The sequence below is a fragment of the Zootoca vivipara genome, chromosome 16, assembly GCF_965207765.1.
Source record: "Zootoca vivipara chromosome 16, rZooViv2.hap1.1, whole genome shotgun sequence".
NCBI classification, from domain to species: Eukaryota; Metazoa; Chordata; class Lepidosauria; order Squamata; family Lacertidae; genus Zootoca; species Zootoca vivipara.
This window is the reverse complement of record NC_142599.1, coordinates 37,663,710-37,687,926: the sequence shown is the minus strand read 5'-3', so window position 1 is coordinate 37,687,926 and position 24,217 is coordinate 37,663,710. Positions and strand designations below refer to the sequence as shown.

The 24,217-nt window shown below is 44.1% G+C and overlaps 1 protein-coding gene across 5 annotated transcripts; it reads left to right on the top strand.

Moving 5' to 3' along the window:
• The first annotated feature begins 446 nt into the window (after window positions 1-446).
• On the top strand, window positions 447-20,247 carry LOC148683200 (uncharacterized). Of its 5 annotated transcripts, XM_088659293.1 has the most exons (8): window positions 447-541; window positions 678-807; window positions 3,725-3,885; window positions 13,006-13,074; window positions 15,218-15,262; window positions 16,856-16,917; window positions 17,627-17,740; window positions 18,917-19,375. In XM_088659293.1, the coding sequence occupies exons 3-7, from the start codon at window positions 3,825-3,827 to the stop codon at window positions 17,729-17,731; spliced, it is 342 nt and encodes a 113-aa protein (XP_088515419.1). In that variant the 5' UTR covers window positions 447-541; window positions 678-807; window positions 3,725-3,824; the 3' UTR covers window positions 17,732-17,740; window positions 18,917-19,375. The 5 variants fall into 5 exon arrangements, with proteins under 5 accessions (XP_088515419.1, XP_088515416.1, XP_088515420.1 ...); XM_088659290.1 differs by lacking the exon at window positions 447-541 and having other exon boundaries at window positions 3,759-3,885; XM_088659291.1 differs by lacking the exon at window positions 447-541 and having other exon boundaries at window positions 704-807; window positions 3,763-3,885.
• The last annotated feature ends 3,970 nt before the right edge of the window (window positions 20,248-24,217 follow it).

Below are 24,217 nucleotides of genomic sequence, written 5' to 3'. Positions count from 1 at the left end.
ACATTATGTAACACACCAAGATTGCATATAGTCAAAACACTTTGGGTTCGATGGTGGTTGGGATGGCCAAAGTCATGTTTCCTGGAACCCTGCCCCCTTTCCACCCCCTTTTTAATTAAAAAAGTGTTTTGTTTTGTTTTGTTGCCACACACGTAAATGTGTGTATAAATTGTGGGCTTGCTGTATTTTAAAACCTTTTAAAAAACTAGCAAGAAACCAAAAAACAGATTAAAGCACATGCTGACGTTCTGCATGTCTGGACAGACTTTGCCTTAGCAAATATGCTTTTTATTGTGTGCCGAGAAGATTAGAGTTGCCAGATGTCAAGAGGCAGGGAGATCCTGGACTACTGACCCCATGTGAGTTGCAGGCTTGCTGGAATTTGCTTTATTGCTTCACTGTTTGGTAAACTGCTTTGAGGTTTCGTTTCGTTTTATTCAATCCATAGCAAATAAGACGCATGGAGTATTCCAATTATTCGGCAAAAGAGGCGTTGTTTTGGTTTCTTTTCACAACCAAGTGCTGCATAAATCTTCCTAAAGTAAATAAGTGTGTAAAATTTTCACCTATGGCTGTTGGGTCAATGCTCCGATGGTGGAGGTTGAGCGAGATTGCACCAGCCCTCCAAAATTTCCCAACGCCCAAATTTAGATGTATTTTCTGTTTCTTCTCCACAGGCCACCCCACCTCCCACCCACCCCCTCCTCTCTGTGCACTGAGATCCACCTTCGCTTTCAGTTTAATTGAGCTGAGCTGCATGCCTGAGGTTTGTCGCTTGTGGCTTCTGCTTGAATTTCCACCAGACATGTAAGTACCACTCCCGTTTGAAGTCTCTCAGGTGGGCTTGTTGCATTGCCAGGGGCAGCCGCAAGAGGTTTCCTGCCCCTCCCAGAAAACATCCCACCCACTATACTAGCATAAAAGCTCATAAGAGCATCAGATCCAGAGTCTGCTCATACCCTCCAGCATTTCTCCGATGAAAATAGGCTCGTCCCAAGGGGAAAAGCGGGATATTCCAGAGTCAAATCAGAAACTGGGGTGGCTTCTGTAAATCCTGGAAAATTGGGACACCTGGAGGGTCTGCTGGATCATCCTATGATTCGCTTAGCCCAGCACCCTGTTCTCAGAGTGGCCAACCAGGTGTCTGTGCAAAGCCCACAAGCAGGACCCAAACACTGGGATTCAGAAGCCTTCTTGCCTCTGATTGTGGAGGCAGAACACAGCCGTTGTGGCCGGTGGCCTTTAATAGCTTTTACTTCCATGGATCTGACCAATCCTCTTCTAAAAACAGGGTCAGAACCCATCTACGAAACACAACAGGGCTGCCCAGTGAAACTGTACATTGGGAGACTCAGGATGGGCAAAAGAAAAGGCTTGTTCAAATTAAGATAAATTCAACAGTGTAAATAAGTTTTGATGGATGTAACAATGGATTACTGAATGGTTTAGTTAGTTCATGTAAAATATGCAGGGATGTATGGTATGCAAAATGAACCACAGAAAAGAGAAGAAGGGAAGCCATTAATTTAAGGTTGTTTAAATGAATATTTGGAAATGTAAATTAGAAAATTTAATAAAAGTTATACCGGTATAAAGAAAGACTTATTCACACAGTGGATCACTAAGCTGTGGCATTCACACATTCTTCTTCTTCTTCTTCTTCTTCTTCTTCTTCTTCTTCTTCTTCTTCTTCTTCTTCTTCTTCTTCTTCTTCTTCTTCTTCTTCTTCTTCTTCTTCTTCTTCTTCTTCTTCTTCTTCGCCTCCTCCTCCTCCTCCTCCTCCTCCTCCTCCTCCTCCCCCTCCCCCTCCCCCTCCCCTCCCCCTCCCCCTCTTTGGAACTCCAGGCTGTTGAGATCACTGCACTGTCAGAGCCTGCTAAAAACATTGTTTAGACAAGCCTGCCAAGCTTTTAAGAAAGCTGATCAGAGTTTTTTTTTAAAGTCCATTGCCCTTTAAATTTTCTGAAAGTTTTAAATTGTTGATTTTTCTTATTGATACTTTTATTTATTTTTTTCCTCTCTAATCGGATCTGAGGTTTGTTCTTACAATCAAGCAGTGTAAACATGTCTTGAAATAAATAAGCTTTGCCTATTCTTCGCCCTAAGGTGGGTTACATTACCGGGGGGGGGGGGGAATACTGTGATTTTATGTTGTAAACTGCCCTGTGATCCGCAGATGAAGGATTTAATGAATTTCATAAATTTTAATTAACAACAACAACAACAACCTTAAAGCACAATATTAAAAACAAGGTGAGTTTTAAAGGAAGATTAGACAAATAAGGCTATCAATGGCTACTAGCAACAATGGCTATGTGCTATTCCTCCAATGTTGGAGGCAACATGCTTCTGTATACAAGACAGAGCAGAGTTTACTGGCTCTCAGAGGATGGTGCCCGGTTGCCACTCTGTGTGAGTCTCTGCGCTAGGACTCGCCTCTCCCCCCCTGGGAGTGAGGCCACAGAAGCAGCGGTGGCCTTTGACCAAACAATATCAAATTTGAGATTCACACAGAAAGAAAGAAGGAAGGAAGGCTTCTCTGAGGGAGAGAGCACTCAAGACACCCTTAAAAAATTAACTCAGAACCTCAGCCACGAAAACCCACTTGTAATTAACCAACTCAGCCCGCACCCCATGGAGGGAAATGAAACTCCTCTGAAAAGCTATAAAGGAAGTAATGAAGCCATTGAAACATACTCGGGCTCGACCAACAGCTCCATCCATTTGACCTTTGCAATTTCCTGTTTCACCCTTTAACTTTGCTTCCTAAAGGGGGGGAAAAAGAAATCATATGACTTTTGCTCACCGTTATACATAACGACATAAGAAATCTGCCTTATGCTGAGCCAGAACATTGGTCCAACCAACTCAGTGTTGACTACACTGACTGGCAGCAGTTGGACTACAGCTTCCATTATCCCTGACCATGTTTGGAGCCAGGAATGCTTCCAAATATCAGTTTCTAGAAACCCCAGGATGAGAGAGTGCTCTTGGGCCTGATTCCTGCTTGCGGGTTTCCTTTTGGGACACCTGGGTGGCCACTGTGAGAATAGGGTCTGATCCAGCAGCCAAGCTCTTCCGATGTTCTTATGGGCCACACTGACTCCTGGAGCTGATGGGATTTGGAGTCCATCAACATCTGGGGCCTAACGTTTTGTCTTTTCATGGAATAATCCCTAAGCGTTGGGCTAGAAATCCATTAAAGCAATAGTAATACTTATAGAATGTTGCTCCTGCCAATCAAGACAATTCCTTCTGCAGAAATAAATAAGCAAAGTTTCAATGTATTACCCACGCTTCCCCGTCAGGTCCCAGCATGGGTGACAACAATTTTAAATTCCCTATTAAAACCAGTTGAAAGCAAATTTTTATCCAGTGATAATTCTACTCAAGAGTAGAATTAATTAATAAACCAGACCAACGTAGGTCCATTAATTTCAGGGGGTCTACTCAGAACAGGACTAGCACGGGATACAAAACAACAACAACAAAAGTATGAGTCTACTCCGAACGGGACAAATGTAACCCTGTAATGATCGCAAGTGGCAGAGGTGATAAGAGAACATTCCTTCCCTGGAAGAAAACATCTTTCCTTGGAGTTTCCTTGGCCTACCAAACATGAAGATTGCACAACACGGGTTTCTCCAGAAAAAGATCTTGGGAGATTTTATTTTGTCAAAGCAAAAAAGCCCCTTTGCATCCAGCCTTTTCTGTTTCACAATAGAGGGTGGTGGTGATTGGTGTTGTTTCCTGTTAAGACAGCGAAAGGAGCAGTGGTATTGTTCCTCTAAGGAGTGCTCTGACCGACACTAGACATCTGAACAATGGCAGACATGAAGATGGGAGCCTTATTCCTGCTCACCGTCTTCCTTCAGAGTTCTGTAGGTAAGTTGCACTGCCTGATCTCTTCAATCTCCTTCATTCTGGAGCTTTGGAGTTTTTTGTTTTGTTTTGCCTTTTGCTCGTTTGCTTTGACCCAGTGAGATTTCAGGCAGACAGGTGACTGTTCCAAACAGATCGGCTTATGGAACAAGTTTGGACATTGTACCCATTTAGGTATAACCACAAGGCTTTTTTGAGTCTCAAAACATCTGAATGAGCACTCGGACCTAGGAAAGCCATTTAAAAGCTACAATTTTTCTTTAAAAGAGCGTCTTTGTTTTGCAATTTTGTTTTGCAATTAGGCAAACTTTACCAACTCATTTTTAGCAGGTTTTTCTTTTTTCTTTTTTAAGGGAATGAGAAGGAATGTACTGTATCCTTTAGGCAGGCAGCTGGGGGTGGGGGGACGGACAGAAATGATTAGTTATGATTTTACTCTCAAATGTCATTTTAGCAGCTTTTAAAAAAGAAAATGAAATGGGAAGTAGTTAATCATTTACTTGGGGCGGGGGAACGTTATGACTTTCCTCCCAGGTATCAAGGAAAGATAGAGATAATATTTTACAAAGTCACGGAGAAGCCATAAATTGATTTGTTTCTAAAGAAAGTCTTGTGAAACACCCAATTAGCCAGAAGATAAACACTTATTGCACAAGCCAAAGGCCATTAAAGGTAAAGGTAAAAGACCTCTGACAGTTAAGTCCAGTCGCGGACGACTCTGGGGTTGCAGTGCTCATCTCGCTTTACCAGCCGAGGGAGCCAACGTTTGTCCGCAGACATGTGGCCAGCATGACTAAGCCGCTTCTGGCAAAACCAGAGCAGCACATGGAAACACCTTTTACCTTCCGCTGTAGCGGTACCTATTTATCTCCTTGCACTTTGACGTGCTTTTGAACTGCTAGGTTGGCAGGAGCTGGGACTGAGCAATGGGAGCTCACCCCGTTGTGGGGATTCAAACTGCCGACCTTCCGATTACATCATCCCAAAACACCAATAGCATAAGAACAGGCATAGGCAAACTCGGCCCTCCAGATGTTTTGGGACTACAACTCCCATCATCCCTAGCTAACAGGACCAATGGTCAGGGATGATGGGAGTTGTAGTTCCAAAGCATCTGGAGGGCTGAGTTTGCCTATGCCTGCATAAGAACATAAGCAAAGCCTCGTGTTCTCATGACTCGTTGGGAAACCTGCAAGTAGGATATGAGCACAAGAGCAGTTAAGGCTTTTTTTTTATTTGCAAGGGGGAGGGGCAGATTTTACTCTGCAGCAGAAGGCAGTACACTTCTGAGGTCACATCCACACCGTATATTGAAAGCACGTTCAACTCACAGTTAAAGCACATGGTGTGTCCTCCCCCCCCCCCCAAAAAAAGAACCCTGGGAACTGTAGTTTACTATTTCCAGCACCCTTAACAAACTACAGTTCCCAGGATTCTTGGGGGTGGCACTATGTGCTTTAAATGTGTAGTAAATGTGCCCTAATTTATATATGGTGCAGATATTAACTGAATGCCAATTTCCAGAAAATTAGGAGAGTTGCTGTTTCACTCAACACCCTGCTTTTGGGCTTCACATTTGGAGCATTTGACCGGCCACTGAGAAAACAGGCGACTGGGCGGGCTCCCCTTTGGCCTGATCCGGTGGCAGGGCTCTCTTGAAGTCCTTGCAGTTCTTTCCCAATTGAGTGGCTCCTTGGTGCTTTCAGTTTTTTGGTAGTTTTACTATATTCTGCTTTAGAGCTGGCTGGGTTCTGTGCAGGCTGACATTAAGGCGGTGAGGTGGGAAGCACAGAGCTGACTCAGGATGCCTGTGAAACTGCTCTCTGGGCAAAATAAAGAAGAAGCATCAGGTCAAACTGACTTCATAAATGAGCAGAAGATCCCCAATGAAGGGGAACTTGCCTTTAATGGCTCTGCATTTAATTTAATCCCAAATGAGCATGTGCAAATGCTAAACCTGCCCCTCTATGAAACAAGCCAGAAGAATTCTAAGGTGTATCCAGGGGGAGAGAGTTCAGAAGATGTACCCACACTTTGGAACTCCCTGCCTATTGACATAGAATCATAGAACTGTAGAGTTGGAAAGAGACCACCAGGGTCATCTAATAATAATAATAATAATAATAATTAATAATAATTTTATTTATATCCCACCCTCCCCGGCCAAAGCCGGGCTCAGAGTGGCTAACATCATACAAGTAAGACAATGCATAAAAACAAGCGATCAATAAATTAAGATACATCCCACAATTAATTCAAACAAATTAAAATTAAAACTGGACAAGGAGCAATCTTCAGGTTAAAATTGAAGGCGGTTACCAACTGTTTCCACTGATATTATAAGCACCTGTGATCTAGTCCAACTCCCTGCAATGCAGGAATCTTTTGCGCAGTGTGGGGCTTAAACCCAGGACTGTGAGATTCAGAATCTCACGCTCTACCAACTGAGCTATAAAGCTGTATACTTTGTTCGGCACCGGCTTAAAAGCTACTTTTGTTTGGGCAAGTCTATCCAGATATGTAGCTTATTGATAGCATTTTAATTTGGTTTTTTAGCTTACCACTGATACTTTTACTTTTTTAAAATGTTGAAAAACTGTCGTTTTACTGATAATGGCACTGTTTTGTTTTCTCACCCCCCTTCCTTCCTTCCTTTCTTTCTTTCTTTCTTTCTTTCTTTCTTTCTTTCTTTCTTTCTTTCTTTCTTTCTTTTTTTGGTAAACCACTTTGAGATTTGTTTTAACAATCAAGATGAATATGAGATCTTATGCAATAAGTTAAGAAGTTGACGGTTGGGCTCCCAACCAAGGATTGAGTGTCAGAAGTAAAGAATGAGGGAAATTCCTTAAGACAGGAAGGGAAACAACTTTCACAGCAAGTGGCGAGGAAGGGAAACTCCGGACATCATGAGGCACCTGGCCCTGCAAAACAGATGACTAGAAAGGGAAGGAAGTTCGGGGAGGAGTCAGTGCTATCTATGGAGCTAGAACTTGGAGACTATGGTAGCCAAAAATAGGACTGGCCCTCCTGATAACTTCATAGTTAATCTATGGAACTCCCTGACACAGGAAGCAATGTTGGCCACCAACCGAGATGGCTTTAAAAGAGGATTGGACAAATTCATGGAGGAAAGGGCTATCAGTGTCAACTAGCCATTATAGATATGCTCTCTCTTCACAGTCAGAGGTTGCAATGTTTCTGAATCCCGGTTGTTGAAAACCATAGGAGGGAAGAGGGTTCTTGCGCTGGGGCCCTGCTTGTGGATTTCCCATGGGGGCATCTGGTTGGCCACTGTGAGAACAGGATGCTACCCTAGATGGGCTCCCTTTGGTCTGACCCAGCAGGCTCTCCTTATGTTGTAAGTCCAGTTCCCCCTCGCAGGGGAGCGGCTGACCCGCACCCTGCTCATTACTTACATTTACGGGTTGCATCCAACCTTAGCCCTTATTCAGAGTAGAACTGCAGATCTGGGCATCAATCATACAAGAGATATGCAAAATAACTAAGCAAGTACAGTACAGTCATACCTTGGGTTACGGCTGCTTAAGGTTGCACGTTCTCGGGTTGCGCACTGCGCCAAACCCAGAAGTCCCGGAATGGGCTACTTCCGGGTTTTGGCGCTCACGCATGTGCAAAATCTCTAAATCGTGTTTTGCGCATGCGCAGAAGCGCCTAATCGCAACCTGCGCATGCGCAGATACAGTGCTGCGGGTTGCGAACACTGCGGGTTGCGAACGTGCCTCCCGCACAGATCACATTAGCAACCCGAGCGTCCACTGTATTAGAAGTCACCCCAAAACTGTCCCTACTAAACATCTTCCAAGACAATAATGCCTACTCACAACACAAAGAGCTCATAACCCACCTACTCTCCCAGCAACCAGAAGCAACATAGCCAGACACTGGAGAGACCTGTCAGGAGTAAGCATAGACCAATGGTATCAAATAGTATAGGAATCAGCCTTATTATAAAAACTAACCAACAAACTGAAACTGACACGGGGACAAATAGAAGAAGACGCCTTCACCCCGGTATGGATACCCTTTATCACATACACAGCTCCACAAAACTACAAGAACCCACCGACAGCATACAAATCAATCTGGCTAACCTGATCCAAAAACACTCACCTACCCCATTCACACATGAAAACAAAGTTCACTACAGCCAATCAAAGACAACCAACCACACCCTAGGCCATGGGTAGGCAAACTATGGCCCGGTGGCCGGATGCGTCCCAATCACCGTCTAAATCCGGCCCGCGGACGGTCCGGGAATCAGCGTGTTTTTATATGAGTAGAATGTGTGCTTTTATTTAAAATGCATCTCTGGGTTATTTGTGGGGCCTGCCTGGTGTTTTTACATGAGTAGAATGTGTCCTTTTATTTAAAATGCATCTCTGGGTTCTTTGTGGGGCCTGCCTGGTGTTTTTACACGAGTAGAATGTGTGCTTTTATTTAAAAAGCATCTCTGGGTTATTTGTGGGGCATAGGAATTCGTTTTTTCTTCTTCAAAATATAGTCTGGCCCCCCACAAGGTCTGAGGGACCTTGCTGAAAAAAGGGACCCCCTGCTGAAAAAGTTGCAGACCCCTGCCCTGGGCCAACCCCAACTCTCTCACCACCAAAGGAATACAAGCAAATAGTAAAGAGAACCCACACAAGTGATGCTGACACAAAACCCCACACGTACACTAAGTAGAACAGAAGCATTGCCACCCAACCCCACCCCACTCACCATTCCCCCTCCACTTCTTTCCCCCTTTTCTTCCTAATGTAACGCTAATGTCTCAGCAAATGAAACTGATCTGTAGAAAACGCAACTTGAAAAAAGAGACATTGAACATACTTCTGCAAACCAAGAAATCTTTCATAAAATATATATATACAGTGGTACCCCACAAGACGAATGCCTCGTGCAACAAAAAACTCGCAAGACGAAAGCATTTTGCGTTGTGCGAGGCGTCTCGCAAGACAAAGTTTCCTATGGTTGCGCTTCACAAGACGAATAGGAACACATTAATTAAATGGGTAGACCAGGTAAACCGGGTAAACGGTAAACTGTGCTTCACAAGACAAAAATTTTGCTATATGAAGTGACTCACGGAACAAATTAATTTCGCCTTGCGAGGTACCACTGCATTTTTAAAAAGAATAGAACTGCAGATATCAGGCTCATCAGTTCAGAATTGCAGTCTTAAATTGTTCTGTAATATCTGGTGGGTGGTGCCTTTATTTTCCTTTATTAAAAAACCCCCACATATGTACTTCTTGTCATGTAAGCATCTCCAGGCTGTGTGCCATAATAATAGAAAAATGTAAAATGTAAAATGTAATTACAATCAATATCAACTTAGCAGCTATGATGGAGAGCGTGAAGAACTCTTTAGTTCCTGGGGACATTGATTGGCCCTTGACAGAAATATTCCCACAATCAAGCAATGCAGGGCTGAAATTGAGTAAACCAAGCCACCTCTGGCTTTCTCAATTTCACTTCTGCTGGGAACTTTAAAAGGTGGTTGGATTATTGAGCCAGAGTTTCTCTTTTTCAGGGTTAAGCAGGCCACTCATGTGGATACATGAATAAGGATTTGTTTCCCCATGTGTTATTTTTATGCATAATTATAGGTAAATGTTATAAAATGACAGCCTGAGGATGTTATAGGAAATAAACTTATAAATAAATTGTCCAGATCCACACGCACACAAATACATGATGGCTTAAGGAAGAGGGAGGGGTCAGTTGTCCCAGGGTTCCAGGCATACAGGAAAGTTAGGCAAGGCAAGATCAGCACCTTGGAGAGGGACCAAAGTGTGGGTATCAGGAAAGTGTGGGTCAGCAATCCTGCAGTTGAGGCGGAACGTGCGAGTTGCCTCAGCAGTGTCCTGAAGCCATTCATAGCATCATAGTGTTAGAAGGGGCATCTATTAATGATAAATTAACACATCATTAAGGAATGATGGGGAATATACAGGAGAAATTCTTTTGAGGAGTTATGGAAGGTGTTTGTAGAATTTGTACCGTTAAAACAGAAAGGGGTCAAACCATCGCAAGAGGTGTTGAAATTTTGGGAGGCTGGATAGCTACAATGGAAGGCTCTCTGTGGTGGGGTGCACATTTTTATTCTTATTTATTTATGATTATTATTGTTGTTTAGTCGTGTCTGACTATTCGTGACCCCATGGACCAAAGCACGCCAGGCACTCCTATCTTCCGCTGCCTCCCGCAGTTTGGTCAAACTCATGATAGTAGCTTCGAGAACACTGTCCAACCATCTCGTCCTCTGTTGTCCCCTTCTCCTTGTGGTATCAATCTTTCCCAACATCAGGGTATTTTCCAGGGAGTCTTCTCTTCTCATGAGGTGGCCAAAGTATTGGAGCCTCAGCTTCACAATCTGTCCTTCCAGTGAGCACTCAGGGCTGATTTCCTTCAGAATGGATAGGTTTGATCTTCTTGCAGTCCATGGGACTCTCAAGAGTCTCCTCCAGCACCATAATTCAAAAGCATCAATTCTTCGGCAGTCAGCCTTCTTTATGGTCCAGCTCTCACTTCCATACATCACTACTGGGTAAACCATGTTGTTGTTGTTTTGTTGTTTAGTCGTTTAGTCATGTCTGACTCTTCATGACCCCATGGACCATAGCACGCCAGGCACTCCTGTCTTCCACTGCCATGGAAAACCATAGCTTATGATTATTCAGGGTGGATTTGATTTAAATCAAACTGATTTAAATCACGATTTAAATCACTAGTCAGTAAGGCTTGATTTAAATCATAGTTTTCTACATAAAGACTAATTCTTGCTGGTATGACTTTAATATGCAAGTAGATGAAGATTTTTAGAATAACAACTTTTCATATTAGTTTTTTTATCCCCAATTTAATAGGTTAATCATTCATATTTGGACAACTTTACTGTTGTACTTAGGAAGGAGAAAAATAATCATTACCTTAATAATAACAATTTAAATAGATTTATTCAACTGAAACAATAACATTACAGCATATGTTATTTGCTTAAACAAACATCCATGTTTGTTAACTAATTTGGCTAAACTATATATATATATATATATATATATATATATATATATATATATACACACTTAGACTGTCAGCCCAGCCTACACATGAAAAACTTAAATACTGTCCACTCCAAACAATCAGAAAAATATTGTTTCTATTCTATTCACTGAACTTCTTGAAACTTAGCACTGAAGGGGTTGTTTCTGTATTCATAGGTTTGTAGAACAATAGGATTAAGGTCTTTTTCTCAACTCTGTTCATGTTATAACATTTTTGCTGGGAAGAAGAGGCATGTGATCTCTGTTGAGTCAAATTCAGTTTTGAGAACTGCAAAAGTAAACCAAGCACCTGTGATAATATCTTGTAGGCAGAGAAACTGCCCAATAATCTTACAAAAACCTCTGGAAGAGCATGACATTGTGAATGGATTAATGGAATTTATTTACCCCCAACATTAAACATATAGAACCTTATTCTACATAATTAAAAAACTAATCTTTATTTCATGATGGAATAACCTTTGGGTGGCAATATATTTTCCTCAAAAAGCATTTTATTTAAAAAAAAATCCAATTTAAATGAAAAAAATCGATTTAAATAAAAAAAATCCGATTTTTTTTTAAAAAAATCATTGATTTTTATCCACCCTGTGATTATTACTTTATCAAAATAAAAATAACATAAAAAAGAAGGGGCATCTAGCCCAACTCCTGCAAATAGTTATAGCCTTGTCTATGTATTCATTGACTAGAGATCACTCACTGAATTCTGCATCTGGACATTTAAAGGCCTGATATTTTCCTCTGCAGCCATTGCCTTATTCTAAGCACCGGGGTTTCAAGTTGTGGAGCTATGTTGACAGGAGATCCCTGTGGAGATAAGAAAAGCCTACTGGATTGGGCCAATGGCCCATCCAGTCCAGCATCCTGTTAAAGCTTTTGGAACCGTCTGAACCTTTGAAGTGCTTTCGCCTGTTGCACAGCTTAGTAGAGTATGGCAGTGATTGTTGAGCAACTCTTGAGATTGCCCAGCTGGACGATGAGCAGGAACAAAAACTGCTGACTAGTAACTTGGTTCTTGTTGTTTTATTGTTTACAGCAGCAAACACACAAGTTATTTACAACACAACTTCTTCACTCTCAGCAACTCCTCAGCACTAACCACACCACACTAACACTCTCCACACCACAAGTGTTATAGGTCATGCCTATATAAGGAACTCAGCCAATCACTTGATTGTTGCTGGGTCTCCTTATCTCTAGGGAGATTCCTTTCATGTTCTGTATTCCCAGAATCTCTAGGGAGATTCCTTTCATGTTCTGTATTGCAAACTTGCAAAGCTGCCTGCAAATCATGGATTCCAACAGTTCTCACATTGGCCGACCAGATGCCCATTATGGAAAGCCTGCAAGCAGGACCCCAGCACAGGAGCCCTCTCTCTTCTTGGTGTTTCCAGCACCTAGTATTCAGAAGCATTGCTGCCTCCAACCGTAGAGGCAGAACACAGCCATTGTGGTCAGCAGGCATTGGTAGCTTTCTCCTCTGTTAATTTGTCCAGTTCTCCTTGGAAGTCCTCCAACCTGCTGGCCATCACTGTGTAATGTTGAAGCAAGTTCCATAGTGGAACTATGTGCTGCGATATCTCCTCGAGAATCTCCTGACTCGCTAAGGAAGTATTTAGACTGATCAGCATAGGTCTGGGAGCAGAGGTGTTTTCCTTGGGGTTTAGGGAAAGAGATGCAGGTGCCAGGGACCATGGAACAGCATGGGACAGATCAAGGATGCCATCATCAGAGGACTCTTAAGGATTCTGTTTCTGGCCACGACCCAAATGGCTTGTGTGTAGAAGAGGCATTTATCATTTAATTTAATTTAATTTTAATATATTTCGTCTTGTTCTTAAGTTGTATTTTAATCAGTTGTTTAATATCTAGTGTTAGCCGCTCTGAGCCTGGCCTTGGCTGGGGAGGGCGGGGGTATAAATAAAATATTATTATTATTATTATTATTATTATTATTATTATTATTATTATTATTATATTATCCAGAACAAATCTCTTGTGTCGTGCTCACAGGCTTGAAATTTTGCTTTGTTAGAAAGGAGCACCGCTGGCCTGGTTATACATTTACAGGATGTTGGCGAGAATTACTCCTTTTATATCAACGGTAAGACAATTAGTCAGATTTTGGCAATTTTAATGGGAGTACTAGCAACTGCACAGAGAGCTCCCCATTAATCACCATGAACCATTATATTTGCATGCTGGTTTTTCCAAATTGTACTTGAAGGGAGTCACAAGAATGGTAGGACAAACCAGTTTTTTGGCAGGTGCATCGGAAAACAAATTGGAAGTCTATCAAATACATCCCACACAACATAACATTCAGACCAAGGGTTCCCAAATTGGGAGGTACCACTCCTTGGGAGTTGATGGGATTGCCTAGGGGGTTGCTAAGAGGCAAGGGGCTCTGGAGGTGTCATTGACTTTGAAAAGCTGCTAAATTTGTCCGTTTCATTTGAATTCATTAAACTAAAGTGCTTTCATTGGGTTTTGAATAATTTTGACTGTTTTGAATTGTATCATACTATTATCTTCCTTAGTGGGTCATGCAAAGTGCTATTCTGAATAATGCTTTTTATACAGTTGGGGGCACTGGAGGATGATTTATGGAACAAAGGGGGGCGGCCCCCAAATGTTTGGAAACCAGGGGAGAGGGCCATCTCTCTGGTGGCCCCCAAGTTGTGGGACCTCTTCCTCATAAAGGTGCGCCTGGCACCTGCATTGTGTAGCTTCCAGTGAAGACGTTTGACCCTTGAGGTAGATATTTTTAGGACGCACTCATTTTTGTGATTGTAAGTCATTTTAAACCATGTTGTGTTTTATGGTTGCAACCTGCCCTTGTACCCTAGGGTGAAGGGAGGAATAATAGCAATGGTAATAATAATGGAGGACGCGGGTGGCGCTGTGGGTTAAACCACTGAGCCTAGGGCTTGCCGATCAGAAGGTCGGCGGTTTGAATCCCCACAACGGGGTGAGCTCCCGTTGCTCGGTCCCTGCTCCTGCCAACCTAGGAGTTTGAAAGCATGTCAAAGTGCAAGTAGATAAATAGGTACCGCTCCAAGCGGGAAGGTAAATGGCTTTTCCGTGCGCTGCTCTGGTTCGCCAGAAGCGGCTTTGTCATGCTGGCCACATGACCTGGAAGCTGTACGCCGGCTCCCTCGGCCAATAATGCAAGATGAGCGCCGCAACCCCAGAGTCAGTCACGACTGGACCTAATGGTCAGGGGTCCCTTTAATAATAATGGGGTTTCTTATTTTATTTTATTATTTTATTATTTCTTATTTTATTTTATTGTTGTTGTTTAGTCATTTAGTCGTGTCCGACTCTTCGTGACCCCATGGACCATAGCACGCCAGGCACTCCTGTCTTCCACTGCCTCCCGCAGTTTGGTCAAACTCATGTTCGTAGATTCGAGAACACTGTCCAACCATCTTGTCCTCTGTCGTCCCCTTCTCCTAGTGCCCTCAATCTTTCCCAACATCAGGGTCTTTTCCAAGGATTCTTCTCTTCTCATGAGGTGGCCAAAGTATTGGAGCCTCAGCTTCACGATCTGTCCTTCCAGGGAGCACTCAGGGCTGATTTCCTTAAGAATGGATAGGTTTGATCTTCTTGCAGTCCATGGGACTCTCAAGAGTCTCCTCCAGCACCATAATTCAAAAGCATCAATTCTTCGATGATCAGCCTTCTTTATGGTCCAGCTCCCACTTCCAGACATCATGGAATATTATTTTATTATGTTCCATTAAAAAGATGATGATGATGATGATGATAATTTACTTGGCACCTGCCTGTTCCATTAATGGAATTAGAAGTCTCTAATGACTGCAATTGTACATTGCAGTTTTTATTTCAGTGTGGTGTAGTGGTTAGAGTGTTGGACTAGGACCTGGGTTCAAATCCCCCAACTTGGCCATGAAGCTCTCCCTGGGTGTGGCCTTGGGGGTCAGTCACTGTCTCGCAGCCTAATCTACCTCACAGGGGGGTTGTGGGGATTAAATGAGAAGCGGGGAGAACCATGTAGTACACCTCCTTGGGTGGAAAGCTGGGATATAAACGCAATGAATTAATAAAAACAAATTAATTATTCTGACCTGACCTCAGAGTTAACGATGGCAGAGGGGGATTGAGATTATGACTATTCTTTGCACAAGTGGGAAAGGAATATTTATCAATATTCAGAATTAGTACCCTGGTCTTCAATTATTTCTGTTACTCACTTCAGTATTCTTACAACTTTTTCCTCATAGAAAGCTTCGAGGACCTCCCTGACGAGAACTACAGCGAATATTATGGTATGATGATCTACTGTAACAGCGTGGAGAGTGTCATTTGGCCCACTTGGGGCCTATGGATTGGCCAGATTTGACTGGATCACCCCAACCGGTCAGAAGGTTTGGTGGTCTCGGTGAGGCATGGCCAGTTTAAAGCCACGGTTTTTGAACTTTCAGCTGTAAGGGAACCTTTTCTTCATCAACTGAATGTTGGAAATTGAGAAATTCAGGATAGATAAAAGACCTTTTTTCATACAGTGCATACAGTCATACATTGGAAGTCGAATGGAATCCGTTCCGGAAATCCGTTCGACTTTTAAATGTTCAAAAACCAAAGTGTGGCTTCCTGCAGCCAATTGAAAGCAGCGTTGGACATTCGGGTTCCAAAGAACGTTCGCAAACCGGAACACTCACTTGTGAGTTTTGATCATTTGGGAAACAGTTTGCTTGGGAGCCAAGGCGTTCGAGATCCAAGGTATGACCGTATTTAACTTTTGGAACTCCCTCCCACATGAGGCAGTGATAACCACCAACTTGGATCTAGTTACAGGTAGGTAGCTCTGTGTTGGTCTGCCGAAGTTGAAACAAACAAACAAACAAAATTCCTTCCAGTAGCACCTTAGAGACCAGCTATGTTTGTCATTGGTATGAGTTTTCGTGTGCATGCACACTTCTTCAGATACACTGAAACAGAAGTTCTTCAGAACTTCTTCAGATACACTGAAACAGACTTCTTGGTTGGTCAATGACAAACTTGGTTGGTCTCTACGGTGCTACTGGAATGAAATTTTTTATTTTGTTTCACCAACTTGGATGGCTTTAGAAGAGGATGGTGAATTTTGAGCATCTAAGCTCAAAGCATAGAAATAAAATCCCACCAGACCAGATGACCTAAAAGGGTCCATCTAGTCCAGGGGTAGGCAAACTAAGGCCCGGAGGCCAGATCCGGCGCAATCGCCTTCTAAATCTGGCCCGCGGACAGTCTGGGACTCAGCATATTTTTACATGAGTAGAATGTGTGCTTTTATTTAAAATGCATCTCTGGGTTATTTGTGGGACATAGGAATTCGTTCATTCCCCCCCCCCCAAAAAAAATATAGTCTGGCACCCCACAAGATCTGAGGGACAGTGGACTGGCCCCCTGCTGAAAAAGTTTGCTGACCTCTTCTAGTCCAACCCCTCGGAGACATCCAGTTTATGTGTATTTTCCCCCGCAATAGCTGAAGTTCTTATATAGCACAAAAATCAGCTGTAGATCCCCATCTCAGTTGGTTAGAGCGTGGTGCTGATAAAGCCAAGGTTGCAGGTTCAATCTCCGTATGGGACGGCTGTATATTCCTGCACTCCAGGAGGCTGGACTAGATGATCCTCGGGGTCCCTTCCAACTGTACAATTCTATGATTTATGACCTCCAAGGATTTTCATTGCTGGACTATTGAAATCCCGGCTGCAGCTGACATCAGTGTCCAAAGCTCTTTAGAGCAAAAATCATCCATGTTGTCCATCCACATATTCAGTAAAGGCAGTTTAATAAATACATAAATTAATAAATAAACATATAAATTAATAAATGCATAAATTAAGTGTTTACTTCTTCTTCTTTTACCTTTCCAGATGACTCGTATTTGTATGAGAACGGCACATTGGATTATGATGATTTCATAGAAATAGCATTAGTAAGTCGCCTTTTTGAGAATTGATAGGTTAAATCCCACCCACACCTCAGTGGGGTGTCAAGTCAAGGAGCAAGTTGGGAGGCTAGGCACTGAGTGTTGCTGGACAGAATGCTGCTAGACGCCCCCCCTCCCCATGCCATCGCTGGGGCAATATGCATAGAGGCTAACACCTCTTCTTCTTCATTTATCTAATAAAATGTATACACTGCTTGAGTGTAAAAATGAAAAAGAAAAAAATCTCAAAGCAGTTTCCAAAAAAAGTTTAAAGTAAAAAATAACCATTGAGAAAAAAATTAAAGTTTCGGAAAGTTAAAATAATAGAGTAAAACTTGCACCAGCTTTTTAAAACATCTAGATAGGCTTGCCCAAACAAAAATATTTCTCTGCAGGCGCCAAATAGAGAACAGTTGAAGGCACCTGCCTGAAGTCAATAGGCAGGGAGTTCCTAAGGTTTAGATTCTGCCACACTGAAAGATCGAGTTCCCGCTCCTTTCGCCACTGGCTCGCTCAGAGAGGGCAGGTCAGCAGGCAAAGAAGAGGCAGAGGAGCACCATGGGCAGAAGGCACTAAAGATTGGTGTGAGGGGTGTGCCCCAACTGGAGTGGGGGGCATGGCAGCTTCCCAGCAATATAGATCCCTTCCCTGCCAGCCCTAGAACCAAAGATCCGTGTTTGCGGAGTAACGCACAGCCTTCTGTTTCCTTTTGCAGTCCCCTAATGACTCCACCGGGCCTCTACACCCTTGTCACTGTGTCCTGTTCTTCCTTAGTCTTCTCCACACTCTACCCACCCTCCTGCGAGTCCTCGGTGCGTGACACTAGAAGGTACAGAAGCTCTCATCGTATTCACCTGCTTTGACAATGCGCCTGTGGAGTCCATGTGAAGAGATGTAAAAAAAAAAAAGTGTTGGAAGATTCAGGACAAATAAAAGAAAGCACTTCCTCATGCAGTGCATGGTTAAACCACATGGAACTCGCTGCCACAGGAGGTAGAGATGGCCACCGACTTGGAAGGCTTTAGAAAAGGATTAGACAAATTCATGGGGAAGGCTACAAGGAGACAGCAATGCTTCTGAATCCCAGTTGCTGGAAATTGCAGGAAGGGAGACTTGCTCTTCTGCTTGGATCCTGCTTACAGATTTCCCAAAAGAGCCATTTGGGTGGCCACTGCGACAACAGGATTCTGAACTGCAGGGATCATTGGCCTAAACCAGCTGGCTTCTTATGTTCTTGACCAGGCATCCCCAAACTGCGGCCCTCCAGATGTTTTGGCCTACAACTCCCATGATCCCTAGCTAACAGGACCAGTGGTCAGGGATGATGGGAATTGTAGTCCAAAACATCTGGAGGGCCGAAGTTTGGGGATGCCTGTTCTTGACTGTAAGAGACAGTGTGAAAAGACATTGTTAGGAGAATCTGCTTGCTCAGACTGTATGAAGGATGTGTCGAGAGCTGTGATTCCTGCATTGTGGGTGGCTGGGCTAGATCCCTCCAACTCCACAGTTCTGGAATTCAAAGAAAGTTTGTGCAGGAAAAACATGGCCTTGTGCTAGTCTGAAAGAGAGCAGGCACCCTGTCCTTCTTGCTAAATCAGGCATTCAGCTCTGATAATGCAGGCATGTTTTTTGTCTGAGTAGGTGACTTAATTTCTGCAGATGTGTAAAGCTAAGGTGAGGGAATGCCTCTAGATAAGCCTGGGTAATTCATAGGTCCGTGGATTCTAGGGTTGCCAGACTCGATAGAGGACAGGACTTCTGTGCCTTTAATTGCCCTGCTCTCTTTTGAGTCTGGAAACCTTAAAGAGATACCAGCAGACCCTTTGCTTGGAAATTAAACAAAGGGTCTGCTGGTTTCTCTTTAAGGTTTCCAGATTCAAAAGAGAGCAGGGCAATTAAAGGCACAGAAGTCCTGTCCTCTATTGAGTCTGGCAACCCTAGTAGATTCCACCTTTGTTGAATTATTTTTAATGGATTCTCTTTGCGCTCTCTCTCTCTTTTCCAGATCTGATGCAATCTGCTTGCTTTGGTGACAGGATTTGTTGTTTTAATGTCTTCCTGAGTGCCAAAGAGGAACTTTCCTACACCTGTGAATGAAATGCCTTATTTTCCTACAGTACTTCTATGATTGAAAGAACCACACAACTTCTTCCATGGGCCCAACAACTTTTGTACCTTCCCTTCCTGGAGCAAGGAACACAGGCTCTTCACGGGACACTATTTGTTAAATTCTAGGAAGCATCTAAAGCATTTTGATGTTTGGGGGTGGGAGGCAGTAAAGAATCCTATATCTTCCCTGCCTATATCTTTTTCACCAAGGGATATTGGAAAATTCAGATGGAATTTGCAAATGATACATAATTGGTGGGTCTCCCCTGCCCGTTTGCATTGAAATTAATGGTGGCAGAATAACGTAATGACAATGTAAATTATGTAATAAATTATGTAAGTCTGCCACAGCAAACAGCAGAATGAACAGTGTCGTTTTTGGCAGAAGGCAACCTGTAGCAGGACGGAAGCAGTGCTGCATACAACAGAAAACGCTTCCCTCGTACACCCCTACCTTCTGCTCATCTAAAAAGAGTTATTCGCCTACTATCTGGCACCTGCTTAATGGCAAGAGTTGTCGGCAATATCCATTCACTGTTCAAACAACTGGCCCACATTATCGGCAAATGGCAGCCACTGAAAATCTGCTGAGTTCCATGATGGAAGATCTGATTGTGTGGTTTCTGTGGTTCCTTCCTACACCAGTGCCAGCACTGTGTGACAGCTTCAGCAAAGTGGCAACATAACAATAACCTGCAGGATCAAGCCAATTGTTCCATCTAGCCCAGCTTCCTGTTCTCACAACAACCAAATGCCCCTAAGAACCTAGGAATCCTATGGAGCTTCTGAACTAGGAACATCTGAAGAGCCCTGCTGCTGGATAAGGCCAAGAGAGGCCCATCTAGTCCAGCACCCTGTTCTCACAGCGGCCAGCCAGGTGCCCATTTGGGAAACCGGCAAAAGCAACTTAGCTGGCAACCTCTGAGTGGATCCTGACAACACCTGCTCACAGTGTGCCACTTAGGGTACGTGTGGACAAGCTCAAATGTTAAGGATACTCCCAGGGTTGGGTAGATCCAGGGCAATGCTCATAAGCTGGACACCTCAAGAATACCAACATTGTTATTCAGAGGGAAGCTGGAAAAAGAAAGCACTGTAAGGGCTAGTTTAGGTCAGCCCTCTGTTTCTCTCCCATTCTCTTCCTTATGTGTGATGTGCTAAGTGATGTGCCTATTTGCATATGGATTATGAGAGGGTGATAAAATGTGTCCATCGCAAAACAACAAATTGTCCTGGTGTCTATAATCAAACCGATCCATACTTCCTGGTGCAGATACAAACTTAGTCCAGTCAAATATTTATGGTCAACCAAATAAAATATGAAGTATTATAAATATATATATACAATATCACAACCTCAGGAGAACAAAGATGATAAGTTAGGAGTTCACAATCATAGCGGGTTTAAGAGGTACCAGAACATAGAGATATATTGTCAGCTGCTTGGTTATGGATTTATGAGACCCACTCTCAGAAGATGCTCAAAAGGGTCTTTAAAGGTCAACCAGGAAACTCTCTTGTAAGGGGAACAGTTACGTATTCTCAGCCATTGATAGAGAACCTACGGTAGAAAATCACTTGAGAGATCCTTTCAATGATTGTAAGGACACCAGATTTTCTAAATACCCACACAGAAGAACACTTTGTTGGCATGTTTTAAGATTTCACCCTCCAAAATCCCAGAAGGCATTTATAACACAAGGTTTCATAGATTATATACGCTGGGCAGGAGTGTGTGTGTAAATCTAGATAAAAGCACACGAGAATAGCCTGCAGGATCAGGCCAAAGGCTCATCCAGTCCAGCATCCTATTCTCACAGTGGCCAACCAGATGCCTCTTCTGGGAAATTGAACACAAGGAAACTCTCCCCTCCTGTGTTTTCCAGCAGCTAGTATTCAGAAGCATTACTCTCTCTGACTGGAAACAGAGCATAGCCATCATTGCTAGTTGCCATTGATAGCCCCCTCCTCCATGAATTTGTCCAATCTTCTTACCAGGAAATATCCTGGGAGATCTCTGGGTAATCTGCAGTCAAGTGGCAAGGATTTTCAGTACCTAATCTTTTTAAGAGTAGCAGCAGCAAAGAGACACCCAGCCACACTCAGGTTGCCATGGATTACACTACGAAATGAAGAAAGCTTAGGGTAAGCCAGGTGCAGATTTTTGTACGGAGGGAATAGAGAGTTCTGTTCATTTCCGATACTCAACCCCTTTGGCTTGAAATCCTTTAATTCTGAGTGTTTCTGATCATGGTTGATGGGTCTTGCGGGGCTCTTAAAAAGCAACAACAAATAAAATCTCCCAGATCTGAAGACTTACCACCCCCAAGCTAAACTCCTGCATCAGTGATTAGCTCAGAGTTTGCCTTCAAGTTAGATGACCTGCCAAATCATAGAATTGCAGAGTTGGAAGGGACACCAAAGGTCCTCTAGTCTAGCCCAACCCCCTGCAATGCAGGAATCACAGTCTCAACCTCTGCTTAAAAATCTCTAATATAGGAGAGTCCCCCATCTTTCAAGGAGGTCTGTTCTGATCAGTTTTTTTGTTTTGGTGTCAGATCTTCACTAGATTCCGCCCCCCCCTCCCCAGTCCAATAATGGTTGTTTCCCTAAAAATGGAATGCCATTCAAAACCAGAGCTTAAACAGCCCCAGTCAAGAAATAGATCCTGCTCTTGTTAGCTAAAGCTTCCTCATACAGTCATACCTCCGGTTACGTAAACTTCGGGATGCCTGTGCGGCAAACCTGGAAGTATTTTACTGGGTTTCGCTGCGCGCGCATGCACAGAAACGGTCCTCAAGTTGTGGAAACCTTGGGATCTGACCGGTCCTCCGGAACGAATCCCATCCGCAACTGGAGGTACCACTGTACTTCCTTCGATGTCTCTAAAAGGACATCTGTATTGCAGATCAATTAATTAGTTCGTTGATCAGTTAACAGGTTCTAAGGATTCTCCAATTGATTGGTTTACAGGCCTGTTAGAAAACATTTAAAACTACAGCTGCATTCTTAAGCATATTTACTTGGGAGTAAGCCCCTATAGAACACAAGTGGGATTTTCTTCTGCACAAATAAGTATTATGCAATTGGACTGTGATTCTGCAGTTCCATGACACCATAAAGCCCTATTACAGTGTACTATATTACGGTAAATGTTTTGAAGTAATTTGGTATTGTGGCTTTATCGTGCCACCTTGTGGCGATTTGCTAAAAAAGCAGCCCCCAAACCTTTCAAGATTCTTTACAGCATATACCAGTACTGCAGTTACAAAAGTCGGGTGCCTGCCCCTCTCTCTGCCAAGTGGTGGCAAGAGCCCATGAGTTCCCCAGGCACCCACGCAGAGTGTGTGTCCTTTTTTAGAACTGAAGTTGCAGTGGAGACCGTCACGGCTTTAAGAAATATGGTTTACTAGTGTCGTTCAGCCCGTTAAATAAACGGGCGCTAGAACATATGTGAGCGCTGCGCGGAGCACCGGATCGAGGAGCTGGTCTGCAGAGTCAGTGCCCAGCAACGCCGTGCTGGATTGAGGAGGCGAAGTTCCGTGCGGCGCTACTGGGCGCTGAGTGCAGACCGGCTCCTCGATCCGGCGCTCCGTGCAGCGCTGATCAGCGCCGACCCGGCAGGCCGCCGGATCAAGGAAGTGGCCTGCCGGGTCGGCACCCAGCAGCGCTGCACGGAGCACCGGTCTGCAGTCAGTGCCCAGCAGCGCCGCACGGAGCAGCGCCTCCTCAATCCAGCACGGCGTTGCTGGGCGCTGACTCTGCAGACCGGCTCCTCGATCCGGTGCTCCGTGCAGCGCTGCTGGGTGCCGACCCAGCAGGCCGCTTCCTTGATCCTGCGGCCTGATGGGTCGGCGCTGATCAGTGCTGCGCGGAGCACCGGATCGAGGAGCCGGTCTGCACTCAGCGCCCAGCATCGCCGCACGGAGCATCGCCTCCTCAATCCAGCACGGTGTTGCTGGCCGCTGACTCTGCAGACCGGCTCCTCAATCCGGTGCTCCCGGGACCTCTCCTTCCTGTCGGCGGCAGGGGGACAGGAACGAAGGAGGAGAAAGCAGCCCTTTCTCCTCCTTCCTTCCTCTCCCCCAGCCGCCAACAGGAAGGAGACATCCCGGGGTTTGGAGAAGCGCTTGCGCAGCGCTTCTCCGAGCCCCAGGACCTGTCCTTGCTGGATGCACGCGCACGCGCTCTCTCTCCCCCACCAACGCTCAGTCCGGCCGGGAGCGGCGGTTGGCGGCCGCAGGGAAATGGTAGGTGGGGGGAGGAGAGCGTGTGCGCATGTGCGTCCAGTCTCTTCGTCCAGTCCCTGTGTCCGTGGGGCACATGAGCAGTAGCGCGGACACAGGGACACAGGGAATCTGGACGCAGAGACACTTGCACATTATTATATAGGATTCACTTATTTACACATTCAGTCTGCATTGAGGGAGTCCAGATCTTATGGCATGGTCATTTCAGAGGCAGCAACACAAGCAGTCTACAGCTGGTCCCCTCCAAAGATGGATCTCTCCTCTTCTTCTTCCCAATAACACTTGCTCAAAAATGCACCCCATCACCTTGGCAACCAGTCTCTATTTACACATCAGGGCAACAGGGAAGGAGTTCTGTGTATTGTTGTTGTTGTTGTTGTTGTTGTTGTTGTTGTTTAGTCGTTTAGTCGCGTCCGACTCTTCGTTACCCCATGGACCAGAGCACGCCAAGCACTCCTGTCTTCCAATACCTCCCGCAGTTTGGTCAGACTCATGTTGGTAGCTTTGAGAACAATGTCCAACCATCTTGTCCTCTGTCGCCCCCTTCTCCTTGTGCCCTCCATCTTTCCCAACATCAGTTTCGATTAACTTCCGCAGTATAATTTATGGTACTTATGTTAAAAACAGAAATAAAAAGGGGTAATATTGTAAACGTTTTTGTACGTTATCATGTCTTGTTTGTGGGTTTTTTGTTTTGCTGTTGTTTCTCTTTTGATTCTGTACTATTGTTTTCATGTTTAGTTTGACAAGTGTGTGTGTATGTATTTTAAATAAACTCAATGAAATGTATAAGCTTAAAGAATAATTCAAAGGTTTCTGGAACATACCTTCAAACCTTCTCTCCTTCCTCCAAAGTTTGTTACTAATACTGTAAAAGAAAAATGATGCTCTACACACACACATCCAGTGGTGTAGTGGCCTAGGGGTCACATAGAAGGGTTGAAACC